The sequence below is a fragment of the Calypte anna genome, chromosome 11, assembly GCF_003957555.1.
Source record: "Calypte anna isolate BGI_N300 chromosome 11, bCalAnn1_v1.p, whole genome shotgun sequence".
In the NCBI taxonomy this organism is placed as follows: Eukaryota; Metazoa; Chordata; class Aves; order Apodiformes; family Trochilidae; genus Calypte; species Calypte anna.
The window spans coordinates 3925480-3947462 of NC_044257.1; the positions used below are offsets into that span (position 1 = coordinate 3925480).

The 21983-nt window shown below is 50.5% G+C and overlaps 1 protein-coding gene across 1 annotated transcript; it reads right to left on the reverse strand.

Moving 5' to 3' along the window:
• Positions 1-8385: 8385 nt before the first annotated feature.
• On the reverse strand, positions 8386-12044 carry IRX6 (iroquois homeobox 6). The gene is given in 8 exon segments (XM_030457998.1): positions 8386-8415; positions 8417-8450; positions 8692-8788; positions 9032-9515; positions 9629-9962; positions 10242-10351; positions 10610-10855; positions 12000-12044. Coding segments are annotated over 8 exon segments (1380 nt in total).
• Positions 12045-21983: the final 9939 nt, after the last annotated feature.

Below are 21983 nucleotides of genomic sequence, written 5' to 3' on the forward strand. Positions count from 1 at the left end.
GAACTTGCTGTGAGCTGCAATGGAAATTTGGCAGGTCCTGCTCACTTCTCTTGACATCATATGAAGGAAAATATATAGATTTTCTCTTCACTTTATGTAGGGTAAAATTATGATCCAGGCTTTGGAAGAATAACCATCAGTAACAGAGCTTTATAGACATGTCAGTGGAGCTAGCTGGAAGGATGGAAGAAAATGAGGGAGCTCAAGTGGAGTATTCATTATACTTTCTGGTTTAGGGGAGCTTAATTTCTCCCTCCCCTCTGTCTTTCCCCTACTTTCTCTCTCAAATAATTGTTGCTGAAAAAACATTTTATTCCTTTAAAGCCTAACTTCCCTCCCCCAGTACTGCACATCACAAGTTTGTATAAAAATATCTTTTGGGTTATGTTTTCAATTGTGCTCATCAGTGCTGTGATTGGCAACATCAGTCATAGCAATTGCATGGAGGGAAAAAAGAGAAACAAACACCCCACTCCTAACCAGTTTGGGTGATCACAGGGGATGAGTACAACCCTGAGGCCGGGACTAATCCCTCTGGACTTCAGGCATTTCAGTAAATTGCCTGACTAGGGAGCACATCCAGGTTCCTCTAGAGAGGAAAGCAGCTCTGGAGCTTTGTGGGTGTCAGTGGGAGAAACTTTGCTCTCCGTTTGAGATGGAGGACTTTTCTTTTAGAAAAAAAGTTTTATTCTGGGATATCTCAGCCCAAATCTTCATGCTAGGGATTGGCTGAGGTGTCCCAGTCAAGTTAAGAAATTGTACAGCAGTGGGCAGATGTCTGTGCTCTCCCACAGTGATTCCAGCTTTTATTCCGTAAGAAATCAGGCCCAAAGTTTTATTCTGGAGAACAAAATCCAGCATGCTCTGAAAACAAATAGTGTGCCCAGAGTTTTCTTTGGGGAGAGTCTGAGGGAACTAACCATGCGACAGATGATGTTCAGGGTCCCTTCACAGGCTGCTGCACTCATGACCGGGCTGTTTGGGCTGCCATAAGCCAAAACACTGCTCTGAAATTCAGGTCTGTGCAGTGAAGCTCTGGTGATATCCTTACAGCAGTCAAGAGAAAACCCACTAGACTATGTCACAGTTCTCCCTGGAGGGAAAAGCACTGAGTATCAGTGAGGCTTAGAAAACAATAGCCCATAAACCTGTAGTGCACTGAATTCCATAAGTAGTAATTCAAGTGGTGCTAATTTTGTAATCACTGTTACAGGTTTGATTTATCAGCTGTATCAGCCTGACCTGACAGGGAGCAGTGAAAGGGACAGTGAGCAGCAAGCCCTGCATCCCACTCCAGAGAGCCTTCAGACTGAGCCTGGGGCATCTCTGCACAGAGTATGTTGTTCCACAAAGAAGTGGGGATACTGAGTCTTTGCTGGGTCCTGGTTCTCCTCAGCCCTTACAGTGCCACTTGTGAGCCTTTGCAAGTTAAATCCATCTTAATACCATCCTGAGTGGAGCTGGAGGTTGTGCAGCCCTCCATTAGCCACCGGATTTGGGGTGAAAAGTGACCCTTGTCACTATTTTTTGGAGTTGTGCTCAAAGTACAACTGTCCCTGAGACTACAGTCCCACACTGTAATATTAGTCTGCTTCATTTATGAAATACCATGTATTATATTTGTAGCCTGAGTTTTAAATGTGTATGAAGAGAAAATGAGGTTATATTATTGCTGTAATTGAGAGGAACTGGGACAAGTTTTATTAATTTCCTGCCAGAAAATACTGAGTAAGCCAATATTTTATGGGAAAGTTCAGGGAATAGAATAATATATGTTACAATTCTGAATTCTGGAGGATACTTGAAGAGTTTTACTGGCAATTGATTTTTCTACAGGTAAATTGTAATCTTAGATAGGCAGATGTGCCCCTGAATATAGTGTCTCTACTGAGATGTGCTCACGAAGGGTGCTATGAAATGGAAGCAGGAGGTTTATCAGCTCTGCTCTGACACATGGAGAGAAATTGGAAATCCTGCCTGTAGAAGCTTCCTTTCCCTCAGCTGAGGCAACTCTTACTGCATTAGCTGCATTACTCTGGCTACTGAAGGTTTATAAAAATATTTAGTATATTAATTTCTTATTTAAAAAATCAGTTATTTGAGATTTCTTTTAAGAAATTATTTCTCTTTATAGGAAATACCTCATCCTGGTCTGTGTTAACTCTTACCTGTCATGGTTTTCTGTCATTCCCTAATTGTGCAATGGTTTTGTAAGTCTTTAGTTTTCTGTATCTCTCTGCAGTATCAGCCAAAGATTTAAAAACTGCACTTTTTAGACAGCACTGGTAAAAGCTGCTGAGCTCTTGAGCTGACAGACCTTTGGGGAGAGGTCTGGGAGATGCTCCTGGTTTTGTAGTCCTTGGGAGAATGAGCTCAGGTAGCTGGAAGAGGCAGCAGCTCTGTCTGCAACAAGAATGTCTCTGCTCTGGGGTTCCCCCCCCACTTCTGGGGAGGCTCTGGGTGAGTAGGGGGGGTTGGTGGTGACTGCAGCTTCAGAGAAAGTGGCACCAGTTAAGGGAGCAGAAAGGGATTGACCCTGCAGATGAGAGACCTTCTGCTTTCAGTTTTGCTGGTTCTTGTTTTTATAGGTAAATTAGTGGAGAGATTTTCACACTGTTGGTTTTACATGCTCCTGGTGACCTGTGCTCTGTGTTGTGCCACTGTTTCACATCGGGTTGTCATGGAGGTTATGGTGTGTCGGGGGTTGGTGCAAAAACATCTGCCTAATAGGAGCCTGCTGATCTGTCCTGCACAATGTGGTTGCTTCATCCTTTCTCTTCTTCTGAATGGTAACATCACAGAAACACTTTGCTGGTACTGAAATTGCTGGAGTCAAAGTAGTAATGGCAGTGTAAAAGAGGTGAAAATATATGAGTTAGGGAAACCACCTTCCCCTGTGACAGGGGGGTGACTCCACGGTGCTTTTGGCCTTTCTTTGGGAAACAAAATAACTGCTGAATGGAGGTGGCTGGACAGCAAAACTGCTGCTGCACTGGGAAAATTTTGAACCTGTGTGTCTTAGCAGTATGGGCTGCTTGTGTTTTAGGTCTTTTCTTCATGCTGCGAGGATTCACAGACTTCTGCATTGATCTCACTCCCTGAGTGGCTTTAGGGCCACTTTGAAATTATCTTCCTACACATGCGAAGGCATTGTCTTGAGCACAGCAGCATCCCTGTCTTGATTACCTAACAGGCTGTGGCACCTGGCCAGGGCTGATAGCAGATGTTTCACAGGAATGGTTATTTCTGCTTCTAGTCTTCCTGAGTATTTATTATTCAAGACAAAATCAGCTGTTCTGCCCTCGTCACTGCTGGATTTGGATTGTGCACCAGCAAGCTTGTTATGCTGCTGGTACAAGATTGCAGCAGAACCATCCCTGGTCGTACCTCTGCCTGTGTCACTTCTCAATAAAAGCTGTGTTTGTCATGTTGTCCTGTGGGTGTAAAACTTTTCACTCTGAGGAGCTGCTCTGCAGCTTCACTGTTAGGGAGACTTGTGCTCCACAAGCATTATGGAGCTCCAGGGAAGATCTGCTACTGCAAACACTGCAAGAGAGTATTGGCAAGAAATTCTGAGTGCTGCTGTCAGAGGGTTGGCCTCCTGCAGTATGTGGAGCACTTGTATGGGCTGAGCACGGTGACCAAACCATCAGACCTCCCCAGGATAAACTTTTTTTCTTAGCTGTTCAATAAGTTTAAGGTATTCCATTAAGCAGATGGCTCTAGAGGGCATTTTTTAGATGTTGTACATTGATCATGTGTGTATTTACAACTCAGAAGTAAATCCTCTTGAATCAGTCATGTGCTGTTACATTTTTGGTTAAAAACTGGAGTTAGCTTTCACATGTCTGAAGGCCAGTTTGTATGGGCCTGTTTTTTTGAATGGTCAGTGTGGCCAAGAGTATCTGCCCTTTACCAGGAGGACTGAAAAGTCCCTTTTTTGCCATTTTGCAAAATGGCAAAAAGAAAATAAAATTTAAATTTGCTTGATTTTCTTGAGGTTTCCCCTGAAGCCTGTCAGCAGGACAAACACCACTGCTGCATTACTAATGGCAGTCAGGAGTACACCTTGATGGCAGCAGAGTGGTGTATTTAGGATATTTTTTCTTTAGATGAAAAGCCTTGCTTTTGGATTCAGGCTAGGGGAAGAAAAAAAAAAGTATTCATCCTGCTAAGTAGATTGAAAGGGAATCCAGATTAAACAAATCATTAAATCATTCATTCTAGAATGTTATCCACCTGTTCTGGCCTGTAATTTATTTTCAGATGAACAGCAGGTTTAAAAAAAAAAATGAACAAAAAGCAATACAAGGAAAAGAATTATTTTCCCTTAACAGATGCTTTGAACTTGAAATGACACCTGGCCTGGAGAGCTGCTTGTGCAGCTTTTGAGATATTTTTGAACCAATTTGCTTCCATTGCTTCATAACCTCAACAGCCACGTTATGCTGAACTTTCTGCTGTAGCCACCTTTGACAAGGGATCCCCAAGGCTTTTGCCAGTAAAATTCACCCCTCTAATGCGGGATGGGAAACCCACAGGGGACAGGGCACCTGCTTGAGGGCACCCAGCTGGGGTGAGAGGTCCCGGACACTTCAGTGTCACAGTCACTCTCCTCACATGCTAGTGGGGGAGCAAGGGAAGTTTTCCTTTCTCCTGTGTTCCTGAAAGGACATTTGTGTTTCAAAAGGTTGGGAAGGGCCAATCTGGGTGGTTGCTTGTGTTGTCCAGACCTTCTCATGACTCCCGAAGGATTCCCCATGCTGTCTAGCAGAACCTGTGTGTTTTATGCTGCCCGTATTGGAGGGGAGGTGGGATGGGAAGGAGGTGAAGTGCTGGAAGCAGGTGAGCATGGACGAGTGCTGGGAGCACGGGAAAGGTAGTGGAAGATGGTTCCACACCTCCTCTCTGGCCAGCTGCAGCTGAAGGCAGTCACAGTCTGAGCCCACATGTCTCTCTGGTATAGATTTAAACATGCTTTGCCATTTTGGTGGCCGGTTTTCAAATGAATTCCCATTTGCTGGATGCAGCAAGGTTAAAGCGGGGATCCGTTGCAGCAACCCGCCTGGGGAGGGAGGAGGGGGCAGAAGCCCCTCATGGGAAATATGCGGGTGTCGGGAGCCGGGCGGGGACTGCCCGGTATCTGTTCCCTCCGCGTTCCCCGGCTGCTTCTCTCGTCGGTAAATCAGACTGACAAACGCTACCCCCGGGAGGCTGATTGCTGGCACCAGCCCGTCTCCGCGTTCACCTGGGGGCCGGGCACCGGGGCCGCTGCCCCTGCGGGGAGCGGGGCCGGGCGCGGGGGTCACCGCGGGGGCGCAGGAAGGGCCGGGGGAGCCGCGCCGTCTCGGCCGCACAAAGCCGCCTTTTCATCGCGGCCTCCTGCCCCCGCCGAGCCCGTAATTGTCTTTGACAAAACTTCATTAGCGAGCGCGGCGGATGCGGCGGCGGCCCCGCGGTCGCGCTGCCTTTGAGCGGGCGCAGTGGAGTGTGCGCGGCCCCGCCGCTGCCGCTCGGGGCCATTAGCCCGGCAACTTTGTTTTAGAAACTTCCCACCCCAGCGGGGGACGCGTCAATCACCTGCTCCCGCCTGCCCTTCTCCCCCACGGCCCCGGCCTGTCCCCACGAGTGCTAATTGGGGGGCGATACGAGACTGCGGGGCTTGCGCAGCCGGTGCCAGGCGCGTCCCAGCGGCTGCGGAAAAGGGGGAGACCCGACCCTTAATAACGAAATGGGGATGGGTGGGGTGGGGGGGAAGAGAGGGGCTGCTCTCCGTCGGCATCTCGGCTCCAACGCGCCAGGGGGGAGCCAGGGTATGCACCTTGCGCTCCCTGCCTTGTCCCTCGCCCGGACGGGCTGAGGGTCAGGCGTACTGGGGTTTGCGGCGGGCCGGGCCGGGTTGCTAGGGCCTCGCACCGTCCGGACCTGGCGGCGCTGTCTCCGTCCTCTTTCCCCGAATGGCCCCAGGGGAGCAGACTCTTTGAGCTTCCCTTCAAAATGTGCCCTGCAGAGACGGGTGGGTTGCTCCCGTGCTGGTGCACAACCCGGGCTTACTTGCCAGGGCTCAACGGAATTAAAAAGCCCACCTCGTAGCAAAGCCCAGCCAGAAAACGGTTTAAATATGTTTATTATAGCGTTGGAGCCTTCTGCAATTGTTCCCGTAGCACCCGGGCGAGCCCGTTATTGCGGTTCTGTGTCTGGTCGCTCACGGGCTCCGCTCCCAGTATTAGTTCTCAATCAATCCCCGTTCTGGTTTTTAATCAAAACAGTATTCGGAATATGATTCCCGGAGATTATATTTTGAGAGATTTGCGATACTGGCGTGACAGATTGCAGGGGAGTCCTAGGCGGGAGGGATAATCTGCATCTCGCTCACTTGACCTTTAATAAAAGGGGAGTAAAAGTAATAAATAATAATAATTTAAAAAAAAAAAGTCTTAAGACTCCCTGGAGGTTACCTTCGTTCCCGCATTAAAAAGACCCCAAAGCTTGCACCCGACTAATTACCCACTCCCAGGAGCTTCGCGGCTCCTTCAAGTGCTCCTGGGAAGGCTGGCGAGGACAGGGGCCGCGGGGGAGAGCCAGGAGTTCGGCGGAACTCCGGGCTGGAGGCCCGTGCCACTTTCGTCCCCCGTGGGCATTTCCGGAGGACGCTGGAGGGCTGCCTCGCCGGGGACTCTGCCAAAGCCGCGCCGGATGGAGCTGGGTCTGTTCACTTCGAGCTGGGCGGACACGGCAGGGAGCGGGACCCGGCCACTGCAGACACGCGTGGGGGACCTGCGCTTTGTTCCCAGGGCAGATAATACCTGTCCCCTCCAGTGGAGGAGGGGCGGAAATGTCGCCTTGCAAGAACCTATCCAAAAGGCCTAATACTCGTTATTACAAGCCCTAATCCTTCAAATCCGACTTGAAATAATGTTTATCTTTTCGCAGCTTAATTTCCCCCGCTCTGAGCTGCGGGTCACTGCAACAGACTGCGGCTTCTGCGCCGCAGGACTGCCTCGGAGCGCCGAAAAAACCCGTGGCCGGGTTTATCCGGAGGGGCTCCCAGCGAGCCCAGGCCCACTCCCGGTCGGACCCAGCTCCGCTCCCGGCCGCTTCTTATCTGTTGGCCCTCGCGTACCCTTATCCCTTCCCACCCTTTACCGCCCTGGCCTTTGCAAAGCCCGACAAGTTTTGCTGTCTTTGCCGGGTACCCCGCAGCCCAGAGCTCCTCCGCTCCCTGGCCCGGGAGAGGCTGGCGCTGTGAGCGGGGTCAAAGCTGAAGGCAGCCATCGCCCCCGTCCCCTGGGTTGACCTGAAGCTTCTCCTTTCCCCTACGAGCTGCTTCTCTGGTCGCAAACCCAGAGGACTCCCATCTCTGCAGCCCCACTTGTCTTGGTAGTCTTTGGTAAACATATAGAAGTCTACTCGATATTCAAGATTTATTTCCCTGATTTATTAAGGCAGAATACATTGGACTCTATTGACCACAAATGACTTAATGTAAATGTTGACCCGGGTGAACTTGGAAATAGCAGGTATCGGGTTGATCTATAGATGACCTCTTAATTACCAGAGTTACTAATTTAAATTATTGCCACTCCTTCTAGAGACAGGAACAAAGAAACATTCTTTCCTCATCCCTGCTTGGTTTATTAGTCCGAACACGAAGTGTTTGATGACACTTTTAATTAAACAGAAATAATGCAGAGATACGGTTTCCCTTTCTCGTCTGCCCTGTAAAGTGCAGCACTGCTCTTTTCACTGACTGATGGCGGTGACCCACTAACAACGTCCTATTTCGCCGCCTGGTCGCCACCCGATGCCCGGGGGTGCCCCGGCGGTGCCCCGGGGCTGGCAGCGAGTGCCCGGGGCGGGCCGGGGACCGCTCTGCGCAGGTTCCTGGCTGAAGAGCTGCCGGGGTCACAGGATGGTTTTGCGGCGTTCAGCTCATCCGTATTAATTAGACTCTGAAAAAATACCTCCAGTAGTATCTGTGTACAAAGATTCAAAATAACCAGCCCTGCTTAACCTGCGCCGCTCCTTTACCTCCCGCCTCCTTAGGACAGCGCAGAACGCACCTTCGCGGAGTAGGGCTGAGTTGAGGAAGCAGGTTTGGGAGGAAAAGGAAAACCAAACCACAATGTGGGGGTGGGAAAGAGAATGTTTTGGGGGTTTTTTTGGACAACGCAGTTAATGAGGAGTGTTGAACAAATGGCAAGTGGCCGGCGTCAGATAGGCCAGTCCCGCGGGCGCGGCCGCTCCGCCCGCTTCAGCTCCCACGTGTGCGGCACGTTGTGCCACAGCGGGACATTTCCCTGGCGAGGGCAGGGAAGGACGAGCCATGGGCAATGCCTTGCAGCGAGGTCCCCGCCGTCCAGGGGAGAAGTTTCTGTCGATGTTTCAAGCCAAGTGCCTCGCGGGAGCCGGAGCTTCCGTCGCCAGCGCTTAGGAAGGGGTGGGCGGCCCTGCGGAAGGGAGAAGAGATAATGAGGGTTTTCTAGGCGGGCTCCGGTGCCTGCTGGACCCCGCCGGCCTTCCACGGGGCTGTGCCCTGGGGTGCTGCCCCGCCCGGGCGGAGACTCCGGCAGCAGAGCAGGGCCGTGGTCTCGGCACTGCGCTCCCAGGCCAGGGCCACTCCGGTGACCGGGGCCGGGCTTGCGCTTCATGGGAGATGAGTCCCAGCCGCTGGCCCGGTACCTACCTCACCTCCGCAGCACCGGCCGGAACGCCGTTCGCAGTCTGTCCAGGCAGGTGCCACCCAGCTCGGCGCCTCCCGGGCCGCCCTTGGCGCCCCGTCCGGTGCCTGCACAGACACAAGCGGCTCGGGGTGGGCCCGGCCCGGCCCCGCCGCCCTCCCCTGCCCGCTCGCTTCGAGCGGGGAAGCCTCGGCCGCAACCCGCAGTACACCTGGGCACGGCTTAACCCCGCGGCCGCTCTGGGCCCGGCGGGGAGAGAGTGTTACCGCGAAGGCGGGCTCACGCCGCGCCCTGTGTCCCGGCCCGGCCCGTGGTCCCCCCCGTCTCCGCGGCCCCGCCGCCGCGGGTACCTTCGCCCGCCGCTGCCGCGTACTGGCACGGCTCGCCCAGCCCGCGGTGGGACGCGCAGCTCCGCGAGAGCGGCTGCAAGTTGAAAGCAGAGCTCCGGAAGGCCTTGGCGGACAGGGGCAGCTCTCCCGCCGCGCAGCCGCCCCCCTCCGCGCCGCGGCCCTCGGAGCTGCCCCGGCGCGTCGCGCTGGCCCCGGCGGTGCGCGCAAGCGACCAGATGCGCGGCTTCTCCGCGGGCGCGTAGAGCGACGGTGGGCCGGGCAGGGCGGCGGGGCCGAAGTCTACGGCGGACGCCTTGGCGCAGGCAAAGGCGCGGAACGGGCCGGGCAGGCTGCAGTCGCTCCGCGGAGTCTCAGGCAGCGCCGCGCCGAGGCCGGGGGCTTCCTGCAGGGAGCTGGCGCGGCCCTTCTCCGGCTTCCCCGCCTCCTCTTCATCATCCTCCTCCTCTAGGTCGTCCAAGTCGCTGAACCGCAGCTCCTTGTCCTCCTTGCAGATCTTCTGGTCTGCTTGGACATACGGGAGGGCGAAGAGGCAGCAGGGCGTTAGAGCGGGTGCGGGGAAGTTGGGGGCCCTCTAAACGGGCTGTCACTTCGAGGTACTTTGTGGCACCCGTCCTGCCTCTCCCGCCTACCTCTGCTCTCCGTGCAGTATTCGTCCTCTTCCCGCGGGTTTTCATCTTTCCTGTCATCCCCCGCTTTGTTCTTGGGGGACCAGGTCATTTTGTTTTCTTTCTTGAGCCTCCGTCTGGCGTTAGCAAACCAAGTGGACACTTGTGTCAGGGTCATTTTGGTGATGATGGCCAGCATGATTTTCTCTCCTTTGGTGGGGTAGGGATTTTTGCGGTGTTCGTACAACCAGGTCTTGAGGGTGCTCGTCGTCTCTCTCGTTGCATTTTTGCGTCTGGCCGTACCACTGAAATCCACCGTCCCGTACCTGCTGAGAGATGGTTAGGAGGGGGGGCAGATAGCGGGAAATCCCCTGCCGGGCTCGGCCCCACCGCAGGCCGGTGTGGCCCTGCCCATCTGCCTTCCTGCCCTTCCCGCCTGCTATCGCTGCCGAAGTTAATTTTAGCTGACTGGTGTTCCCGGGGCGCCTCGTTTCTTTTGTACAACGTTTGCCAGGTCGGAGCCCCCCGCCCCCCGCCGTTTGATGTCGACCGCCGCCTCGCAGGGGGATGCTAATGCTGCCGGGCGCTGATCAAAGGGGTTTTACCTGTCGTACTGGTACTGCCCCAAGGAATGATCATAGGAGTAGTAGGCAGCGGGCTGCGAGATTCCCGAGTGCAATGTGCCGGCGCCTTCCTTGATTTCATACTGGGGATTCTGCAGGGAAAAAGGCAGATTTTGGAGTCGAGCGGGATGGAAACCCCGCCGTCCCCCGTCGCCCTGGGTCCCCGCGGTAGCCAAGTTCCTTCTCTCCCCCTCCCCCGCCCCGACGGGACGGCGCCGGTTCCGCGTTCTTTAGAGGCCCTTGGCCCCTACTCCGATTGCTAACCACCAAGTTTGCTGCCTGTTGCACCCCTCATCCCTCCCTTCCTCCCCTACCCCCCCGGTGCGCTGCCTGAGCGACCGGGCACTTACCAGCGCGGTGTAGAGCGCAGCGGGCTCGGCGCTGTAGGGCAGGTAATTGCCGTAGCCCTGGCCGGCGGCGTACGGGGCTCCGTACATGCCCAGAGCCGCATTGAGCTCGGCGCGGCCAGGCGCCAGGAGCCGGCTCTCGTACGGGGAGCAGCAGAGGGAGGCGGCGGCCGGCGCCGAGGAGGCATCCGGCACGGAGCGGGGGGCAGCCTCACAGCAGGTCGTGATGGGGCTGGCGGGCACGAAAAACTGCGGAGAAGAGAGGAGAGAGCGGGACGACGCCCAGTCACTGTCGAGGCAGCCCCGTCGGGGGGAATTTAGAAGCGTTGCGCGTCTGTGGTTGTGCAGGAAGGGGGGGGGGGAAAGTGCTAGGGGGATGGGAGGGTGAGGAGGGGGATAGCGAGCCCGGGATGAAGCAACTAATTATAGAAACCTGGAAATAAACGGAATGGGAAGTGGGAACCCTTGGGAAGGGGGCACGATTAATCAAGCAGACAAAACTTTTAAGGAAATAATTGCTCTCGAAAATGCCAAAAGATCCGTACTGTTCCTTCCTTCCCGCCCCTGCTTGGTCCGTGTGCATTGATTTAAAGGCAAGAAGTTGCGATTATAGTTAATTTGGCAATAGACAAAACAGTAAATATGTCAGCGCAATTGAAGGCATTTGATTTCAGTAAGTTCAAGGGGACAGCTAACTTCCCAAGCGAGGAAGGCACATCTTGCAGTGATTACAGTGTATAAATAGTTCAACCCAAATAAATAGTGACTCGAGATACGGTATAGCGACGACTTAGTTAACACAGGGTGCCTTGGTGTGGGTGGGGGTGTCCTTCGGAAATTGTAAGGGGAAAAAAAAAAGCCCTCCCGACAGATCCTAATAAAATACAGGAAAGGGATCGACCCGGGGAGGAAGGGTGGAGAAAACGGCAGAACCCGGTTCCGCAGGAACGCTAGTGAGATCCCCATTCCGCTGAAACCCGATGCCCCTGTCCGCACACCATCCGCGAGTGCCCGGGCGGCAGCGGTTCGGCGGGGGCAGCGCCCGGTGCTGCGCGGCCGCTCCGCGGGCTTGGGTATCAGTCGCAGCCGGGATTTATGTATTTATTTGTTTGTTGCGCTTCAAACTGAACGGTGGAAAGGGGGAGAGGGGGAGGGGGAATTACCGGTTTCCTAAACGCCTTTGCTGTGCACGCTGAGAGTTATTTGTTTAAGCCTAACACAACACAAACGAGACATAAACACACACGCACATTTTTTTAAAAAAGGCTCCAGATGTGCCCTTTAAAAAAGACTCTAAGTAAGGGAAAGGGAAGAAAAAAAGGGAGGGGGAACAAGACATCTGGACAGCAGCAGCAGAATCTGAACAAAAGTGAGTGCTGCTCACTCGCCTTACCTGTGAGGTGGTGCTGTAGGGGTATCCGAACTGAGAGAAGGACATAGTTGCTCCTTATTTTTGGACCATAGGCAATATTTTCCCCCCAAGATCGATTGTAACTAAACCCTGCTTCAAGATGCACCTACTCACACACACATTTCCACGTATGGTTTTTTTTTTTTTTTTTTTTTTTTTTTTTTTTCTCTCTTTTTTTTTTTTTCCCCCCCTTTTTTTTTTCTTTTCCTCAATTATAAATGATTGCACTTAGGAAAACCCGCCAGACATCTGAGGCAGGGGGGGGGTTACTGCCTGGATTAAAGAAAGAGGCTACCCCCCACTTCCCATCTCTCAATAAATACGTTTGTATCAAGAGAGTTTAAAAAGCCACCCCACATGTATAGAGAGTTTAAGTGCAAAGGGGCTTTTTCAAAGAGGGGGGGAAAATCACGTAGGGCTTGCAAGATACAGAGCTTGCTTGTTGTATTATTTTCTGCTCTATAGGTCTTTAGCGCTCATCGGTGGGCGAGGAGCGGGGTGACGTCACGGCCCTGCCGGCAGGAGCAGGCAGCGGCGGGCAGGAGCAGGCAGCGCGGCGCGCCCGCTCGCAGCACTTGTTTCATGTTGTTTTAATGTTGTACTGTGATGCACGTCAAAGGCAAGGACCGGAGATGCCGTGCGGTTGGTCTCTCTTCTCATCCCTCTCTCTTTTTTAAACCAGCTCAGTTTGACCTGGGTGGGGATATAAATGGGGAAAATCACGGCATCCACCAGTTGTGCGCCCCTCGCCCCCGCCAGCGTGACCCTGCAGGTGCAGAAGGAAGAGCCGAGGGAAGGGAAGAGCGGCTGTACCGGGCGAACCCGAGCCCCGAGCGCTCCGGATTGGCCCCGCCGGCGCAGCCGCTGGCCCTTCCGCTGATGTGCCAGGCAAGCACCCTCAGGGCCGGGCTCTGTTGCACATCCTGGTACCGCTTTTTCAGTCAAGACCGTTAGTTGTACTTTCCCCCTTCCCCTCCTTGGCTCCTCTGCCCTTCGCGGCGGCCCAGAGCCGCAGGAGTGGGGTCACACCTCGCCCCGCACGACGTGCTCTGCCTGCGCGGGCAGGGGCACGGCTGCGGACGGGGCAAGGAGCCGGCTGGAGGGCAGCCCGCCTACCCGGCAGCCCGAAACCTCCTTCCCTAATGAGTGCTAAGCGGGCCATCCATTCTTTTCTCTTGGATCTGAAATGGTCCCAGCAGGAGAAGGCGGTGAGGAAGGGGGGGGGACGCGAGGCGGGGCCGTGGCAGGTCAGTGGGGAGGTGATGGATGGATGCCTGCAGCCTGGCCTGCCCATTACCGCTACAGCGTAATTGCATCAATTAACAAATGGAAATACCCCTGTTTAACCAGCGACTTACATGTTGTGAGTTCTCCTTTGAGGCGAGATCCCCGGGAGGCAAATGGGGATTTCCCCCTTCTGCGGCGGGGGCTGCCGCAGCGCTCCCGGGCCTGGCAGGGCTCGATGTCCTGCCGCTGGGAATTTAGAAAGGGGAAAAAAACCCACCCCAAAACTCCCACCACAAAAGAAGAACCCTTAATTTGCCTCGTCACGACACACCCCGGCGGCACTTCTCCCGGGCAGACCGGTGCCGTGCCCCGCGGCAGCGGAGAGGAGAGACGGGCAGCCCGGTGCCCGTGCCCGTCCCCGTCGGAGCCGCCGCCGCCTGCCGCTCCCCGACGGGTGGCGCTGCCGAGCCGCGAGTGGTGCACGGCCCGGCCCGGTCCGGTGCTGCCTGGCCCGGCCCGGCTTGCCCTTGCCCCGCCCGGGCGGGCGGAGGTCCGGCGGCAGACAGCGGGAGCAGCCACCGCTGGGGCGCTCGGCCCCGGCTCAGCCCGGGCGGCTCAAGGGTGTAGCGGCCCTTGGCAGGGCAGGGCGCTTGTCCGTGGCCCCTCCGCCGGAACAGGGAGCGGAGCGGGCTGTCCGCGCCGTCGAGGCATCAGAGCGGGGCTGGGGCGAGAGGGGAGCGCGGTGGCGGAGCCGGGGTGAGCGGACCGGCCCGGAGGTCAGGGGATGCTGAGAGTCCTCCAGCACCGCCCGCAGCCCGGCGGGAAGGAGCGCTCAGGCAGTGTAAAACTGAGCCGTTTCAGTTGTCGTTAACGGGGGCAATAACTTAAGAAAATTCATTAAAGAACACCTTTGAGCGGCATTACTGCTAATTATTTAATTGCAAGTATCCCTATGGGGGAAATTATGCTAATTATAAAGTAATAAAATCACTTGTTTTAAAGCACTTAGTTCAGCAAAATTTAGTCTTTTCACCAGAACATTTCTGATGTTATTTGCTGAAAGACACAACAAGAGTAGCTGAACGCTTCTCCTGCCAGCGCTCCGAGCCCCGGGGAGCTGTCGCTGGCACTGTGCGTGCAGGGAGGTTGCTTGTGGGGTTCTCGCTGCCCTTGCTGATGTGACAAGCACAGCAGCTGCCAAAACCGGGGCAGAATTCGCTGCACAAAAGCCCTTTGATAACAGACATAATGCAGATCAATGCAAACATTGCTTTTGCTAATCCTTATTGTGCACAATCAAGGTGAAAGCATATCTATTACCTGTCAGGTACGTTGTAGCTGAATTCAGCTTTGAGAGATGGCCTTCTGCAACCCAGTTCTCTCTGCACTTGCAGCACTCTGACCTATGGAGATGTTTCTGTAGCATACTTCGTTTTATAGATGACCAAGAGCTATCCAGGTGACCCTTCTAATTGCCATTACTCTCCGGGATATTAAATGGTATTCCCATTAATTAACGCAAGTACTAAGTTGCTCTCTAACTCTTCAGAAGAACACAAACTCTGGCTCATTGTGTTCTTCTGAGCACTGCCACCACTTACCCTGTCCTGTCAGTTTGTCACTGAGCAACTGGACTCACAGTGCCAAAGCTGCCGAAACATCTTGTAAATATTATCGCAAACCTTATGTTAACAGGTTCTTGAACTAGAATTGGTGGAGGGCAGCTCTAGGGAAGGAGTGTGCAAATTGCCATTCTTTTCATCTCAGGGAAACTGCTTCCACAGCCGGTTTTCCGTTCTGTGCATACAGAGTGTCTGGGAGAAGCACAGCCCATGGTGTCCGTGGTCACTGCAGAGGTTTCTTTCCTTAATCTCGATCTGTGTCTCCTCTCTCCCTACACGCGAGCATCTCATCCCACCCCAGGGCAGACCCAGCCTCCACCCAGGCATCCTAGTGAGGACTGTGAGACTGTGAACATGAGGAGAACCAGAAAATGCTCTTTCTTGATTCACAAAGTTTTGCTTGTGAAAAGGAGGAGCATGAGGCTTAGCTGTACACTTCTGCAAGCAGTTCTTCTTGAAGTGAGGCAGGAGTTCAAATGCAGCTTACAATGGGATTTTTTGATGCTTTTAAAATCATCGTCACTTGGTTTAGCTCTGATACTGCTTTTCTTGGGAGGTAATTGCAAGGGGTGAAAGTAACAGCCTCTGCTTCCCACCAAAGCAAATGCAGCCAGCAATAACTGCAGATGAAATGATGGGTTAGTGGAAATTAATAAGTGTTGAATTATCATTTCTGGAAAGGAGGAACAATGTTCAAAAAGGAGTACGAATAAAGCAGATTTAAAAGCCTGTAGCAGAAACGTGGCTGAGAAGAAAGTGTCTTTATATTTTAGAATATGGGGAAGATATTTTTTTGTCTGTTGCTTTTTTGTACGGAGAAAATGAAAATTCTCCAAGTCCATGCATGAATAAACAAGTACAGCTGGGCAGCCTAATACATAATTTATACAGATCAGTCACTGCAGATTTAACTGAATAAAGCCAAAATGAACACTAATTGTTTTGACAAACTAAAATAGTGTATATGATGGTTTATTGTGAAGCTTGCTGGTTACTGTCCTTATCTCAGTGGCTATTGTCAGCACTGATTTCTGCATGAGAAGCAGAAAAAGGCAAAACTAATTAGGACAATATTAAGATTAATATCTTGTTGAAGATAAAGCATTTTAATTGCTTAACATACAAGCAGAAAAGAGAAAGACCTGTCTTCAGGACAGAGGGGAGAATTGGCACAGTGAAGCATGGGACAAATCCTGATTTAGGAATTGAGGAATAATTGCTGAGAGAACATGTGGTACCTTGTCAGCTGAAGGCTAAACCTGAAGGTAGATTTAGTTTTGTTGGGGTTTTGTTTTGGTTTTTTGCTTTTTTTTTTTTAGATTACTTTTGAGATAGGAAAGGAATAACTTTGATTGCCTTTGGACACTTGTCTTGGAAAAAGGGAACAACCAAAAAGATTTCAGTGGATTTCAGGAGAGTTATGTGTGTAGGCTTGTTAATCCAAGAAGCTTCAGAGTTTGGTCTGGTTTTGGTATGTGCAAAGTGAAAGGAAAACATGGATGAGCCTTTACTTTGGTCATCCAGACCCTCATTCAGCTGGATGCCTACGGAAGAGCTGTTTCAAATTTTACCTGGAAATGAATTAAGACTCAAATGTGAGTAATAATAATAATGATATTCACAGGCATCCCTAAGCACCACTTCTGTCTGGACTCCTCCACATGACAGGGAGCTGCTTCTTCCTACCAGTCCTCTATGGTGGCCTGACCCTGCCACCTTGCTCTCCTGCCTCATCTCCAAGGACTGGCAGCTCTATTTGCCTTGCACCATCACTTTTTTAATGACTTATGGGGTTGCTGAATCACAGATCATCACCTTATTTGCTGTGATTAGATTTTAGGATATAGTTGCAAAAAAAAAAAAAAAAAGGAGTTGGGCTTGACTGTTCCTGAAGATGGAGGATGGTTGGAGCCACAGTTTTAATCTGGACCATTCTGTGCCTGGAAGTGGGCAAGCAGGTGGAAGCTAGACGTGGCTCTTCCCCATGCCCCTTGGACATGGGGCCATCACTAAACCTTGCATATGAAACTGTACCTGACCAGTGAGAAAAGACGTCTTTTATAAGAGCACCCTGCCTCAGGGTAACTCAACGTTTCTGTACCAGGTTTCTTAGGGTTACGTGTAGATTATTCTATAAAGCATGAGTGAAGAAACATCTACACAGAACTCAGGGGACTTCACCTCTGAGGATTTGTTTGTGCTCTGCTGAGATCAAGCCTAAGTTACAGGGGCAGGGTCAGAGCAGTGTCACAGCTCTCATTCAGGATGACTCCTCTGTGGCTTCAGTTTCCAGTAAAATCAATGGAAATAATTTAGATTTTTTTTTTTTTTTTTTTTTTTTTTTTTTTTTTTTTTTTTAATGAAACGATTGCTGTTTTGAAACTGCTTAAATGGGGCATTGGGCTCACCAGGTACCATTAACCCCCAGGCTGTGTCAGTGCTTTCCTGGCCTTTGGATGAGCAGATGAAGGTTTGTAATTTAGTATCACCTTAGATATAGTTTGTCTGCTTTGTTCTGTGGCAGTGAATGACAGTTCTGTTCCATTGCCTGCTCTGCTTGCTGTAATTTCCAGAATCTGTTTTTTAATTAGCGAGCAGGTAACATCCGACAGTGCCTTATTTTCCAAGAGTTATCATCAACTTCTGTGCAGTATTAAACACGGGTATCAGAACTGCTTCCTTATATGCTTTCCTGTTGTGATTTACAAAAACCCAGTTGTAACTGAGAACACTGGAAACATAGGAAGCTTCTAGCTTCTTCCAAACCCAGAAGCAGCTTAACCCAAGGGCTGTTCCCAGCCCTATCAAACCATTTGGCCTTGAGCATCTTCATGGGTTAACATCTGAGTGAAGAAAGGGCTCAGCTCAACTCCCCCTCCAAATGCTCTTTAAATTAAATCTGTTTTACATTTGTAGAAATGACTGCAGAGCAGGACCTGCTGGGTAGTGTACCAAGGACCCTTGTTCTGGTCTCCTTCAAGTAATTCAGTTTTTTCTCCACTCTTTCCTTCCTGTGGTGTTTCAGGCAGTACTGAGTGCTGGGGGGGCACTGGGGAAGAGCCACAATAGTGATGGGCCAGCCAGAGTCCAGTACTCTGGGGAAACTGGGACCACTTGTGATTTCACACATAAGCAGCACTAATCTACAATAAATCTTCTAAAATCAATAAAAATATGGAAAGTATATAATTTTTAAAGAAAAAACACACGAGACATGGCCATCAGGGGCACAGCCATTCTAATACCTGTGTCTGGTTGAAACTGCAATTAAAAACATTCCAATAATAAATCTGCTTTCAGTCTCGTTTAATGCTTTTAACTTTCTTGAAAGTTCAAGCTAGTATCCCAAAAATGTGCCAGGACTTTCACAATGTATTTTATGGACTCATAAATAAATATGGCGATTAATCTAACCAATATTTCTTTCATATTTGATGACAATTTATTATGACACTCACTCATTCAGTGCACAAAAACTCTAATGCACTTAAAATCGGATTTCAAACCAAACGTTTTATGGGAAAATATAGTATTGATCATCCATTTAAAGGCATCATGTGATGATTCATAACCTGCTATAAAAAGGATCTTATGAGGACATACAGAATGAGTTTTGTGGACCACTCTCACCAGAAAATCCAATGTACAAGATCTATAGTTCCCTGTGATGTATTATAGTTCTGTTTGGAGTTTTCACCTACAGTGTTATTGTGGCTTATGATGGATAGTTGTTTTAGTATAAAATATTTTGCATGTCTAAACTAAAATGAATTAGATACTTATTTGTTAAATGTACACCAGCACTTTCTGTCCATTTATCCAAATTCAGCCACAAAATTAATCCCTTTCAGAGACAATTTCCCCAGTTTTGGGTATATTAGCTGGGCAATTTTTGCAGTAGGCATCTGCTGCTGTATCCTTTAATAAAACATGACCTAGGAGGCACAGGTGTGTGGTACATCCCCTGCCAGGTGCTGCTGAGAAGCTGCTGGGACTTCTGCTCTGCTGGGCCAGCAGCATCAATGGCTGGGCTGCTGGTTGTGCAGTGCATGCTGGAAACATTCTCCAAGTTGAAAAGCTCTACAAGATCCTGAAAATACAGGCTGGGAGAGTAATTTATTTGAACTTGAGCTGGGGTGCAGAGGGAAGGAAGGGGATGGCTGCACGTTGCCTGCAGCTTCATGTCCTGGCTGCACAGTGGGGGCTTCTCCAGTCCCTCAGCATCAGGGGGAAATGCTGCTGTGGTTTCCCTGCTCCCAGAGCCATGAGTCCCAGGAGGCTCCATGGGGTGGCTCTGGGCCACAGTGAGCTGATGCTGCTTCCTGCATCCCTGGCTGCATCCCAGCCCATGAGCTCCAGCCTCCAGCTCAGCCTGGGATAGCTGTCCTGCAAGTGCCTGGGGTTTTACAGCCTTGAAAACAGCTGAGTTCTGATCTCATTCTCTGAGATTCTTAATACAATGATGTGTTCCTGTTGGAACAGCCCCCAGTCGTTGCCAGCCTAATTATTTTCTGGATCTTTCCTTAATGCCATAGGCTTTGGATGGTGACACCAATGCTTGGAGAGACAGCAGAAGGAAATAAGTAGTGAAGGCTAAAGCACTTGGTTAAAGAAAAGTCTCATTTATAAATCAATTTTAATAACATATTTAAAAGCTCTCACATTTGCCTTTAATGTGTTTCCATTTCCCCTTTGGTCATTAATATTTAAAATATTTTTCTTTACTGATCTTTTTTCTATTGTGTCCTTTCTAACTTTCCTTTCTTTAATCTGCAAACAGTGAGTCTTTGAGGAATACATAATCCATGAGAAATCCAGATAATTTAATACAGGAGGAAACTTCAGTCCTATGAAAGAAACTTCAGAGGAGTTGAGTAATTGTTTAAAAGTTATTTCAACCACTTTACCTCACCAAAGGGTGTATGTTTTCATTGATGGATTTTCAAAATGAGAAGGTCCCATTATTTCTACTAAGTAATAATCAGCAATGAACTTTTTAGAAAGCCCAACAACCCTGTGGAAAATGTTTTTCACCAAGCGTGTCACGAAGTGGCTTTATTCCATGGGTTATTTAAGGGCATGAGATTTGCTGGAAATCCATTGCACTTGCATGCCAGAGGCCTACTTTATTTTTGAAAATGTGTTTTGCATTCCTTGGTTTTACAAATTTCTCACATGGAGATCATCCCTTCAAATGTGCTGGTAGAGAAAAAGGAGAGGACTTAAGGAGGAAAGTCAGTTACTCATCTCCCAAGAGGGGTCAAGTGAAAACCTCAGGCATATTCTTTGGAGGATTCATCACGTTTTATAAGTAATGTGGATTTTATAAATAATATTGAAATGCAGCTATGGTGTGGGTGACTGCAGCCACAGGTGGCTTTGGAGCTGGCCATGCTCCTCATCACTTTAATTGCAGATTGCCCAGTGCTGAGAGCAATTGCAGCTCCAGCTGAGGGAAGGGGCCAAGAGCTGCTCCTGTAAAGTGAACTTGTTACACTTGCTCAGTTAAGTGAACTTCTTACACCTGGGGCAGGAGGAAGGTGAGGGGCTGGGCTGTGGTTTAGGATAAAATGTGTGTGGAAGGAAGAAGGAGAGCTCTGTGGCTGCAGGATGGGGAGAGCCTGAGGTGGGTGAACAGTGATGGGGTGTCCCCAGCATGCTGGGGTCTTCCAGCTGCACTTGGGGTGAGTCTGGGAGAGGCAGAGCTTGGTGAGGATCTGCCTGGGGGGTTGGAAGATGGGGGGGTAAAATGGCTGTAAAGAGGGTAGGTGGCTTCTCAAAGTTGTAGAAAAGCTCAGTAGCAGAAGCAGTAGCCACTTCTTTTCTTGATGAAGGCACCCAGCAGTGTTTAACTGGAGTAGAATATCATCTGGGAGGAGATACAGGAGCTAAATTTAACTTGTAAATTCTCTGGACACAATGGGGAGAAAACTATTCATTGATGTATCATGGGGAGATTCTATGAACAATGAAATAACATGCTTTATAGTGGAACAGGATAATGGCTGCTCCTCAGAGACACTGAGAAGGATTTTAAACAATTAACAGTACCAATTTAATTTTTTATTAAGAGTATATCTTCTTCTAAGCTTGTGCTGGGTTCTAATGTTATATATATATGTATATACACACACATGCATATTATTCTCAGTCTGTTATTTGTGTAGGACTTATTAATGATTTGCAATTGAGTGATGGAGCAAAGGATACCAAACTGTAACAAAGCTGCAATGGGCATCTGCAATGCTTTATATTTTCAAAGAAGAGTTTAATGTGGAGAGGTTCTCTAATATTTTAATACCTGCTGGGAAGTGTTGTAGCTACCATGGCTATTTTTTGTATTGTCTTCTCACATTTGTAAAATACACACTGGGTTTTGGGTGGTGGGTTTAGCACCAGAGATCTGTACTGGTGGTAGTGAGGGAGGAAATGTGTGTGGATATGCCACGGGCTCTTGTTGAGAGCAAAAGAGGAGTTGGTTGTGCTGAGAGTTATGGCAGGGAGTGGTGGGTCTGCCTGGGTGCCTGACTGAGGGGGGTGGTGTGACCCTGGAAGGTGCTGGTTCTCTGAAGTTATGGTTGCATGGAACAGCACCAGCTCCCCCAAGGCTGAGCCCTAAATGATGGACAAAGGCTTCTTCCTTTGCTTGATTTATTTTTTACTTGTGCATCAGCTCCCAGTGCCTCTTTGATTATGCAGAGCAAGAAAAAGGCCAAGTAAATATACAGCAGGCAGCAGCACTGGAATAGCCTTGCTGGGAGGTTCTCACCCTGCTGCATGTGCTCCTCAGCCCTTTCTGTGGAGTTTTACTCTAAAGTTATTCAATAAAAATATTGCTCCATAGATTGTTTTACCCATACTCATTTGTTGAGCCTAAATATTTATTCAACCTCCTTCCATGGCTTGTAGGCTGATGGTTAACAGGGTTTCATTGCAGAAATACATGCTGGCCTCCCTTTGCTGGTGTGCTGGCACCCCCAGAGGGGCCCTGAGCAGTGTGACTGTGGGTGCAGGGGGGATCAGCTGCAGTCTGTCCCCCAGCCCTGCCCAGGTGGCTCCTGCTCACAGACCACTTGAGTGCAGGGCTCTGTGTGTGTGTGGCCTCCCCGTGAGGGGG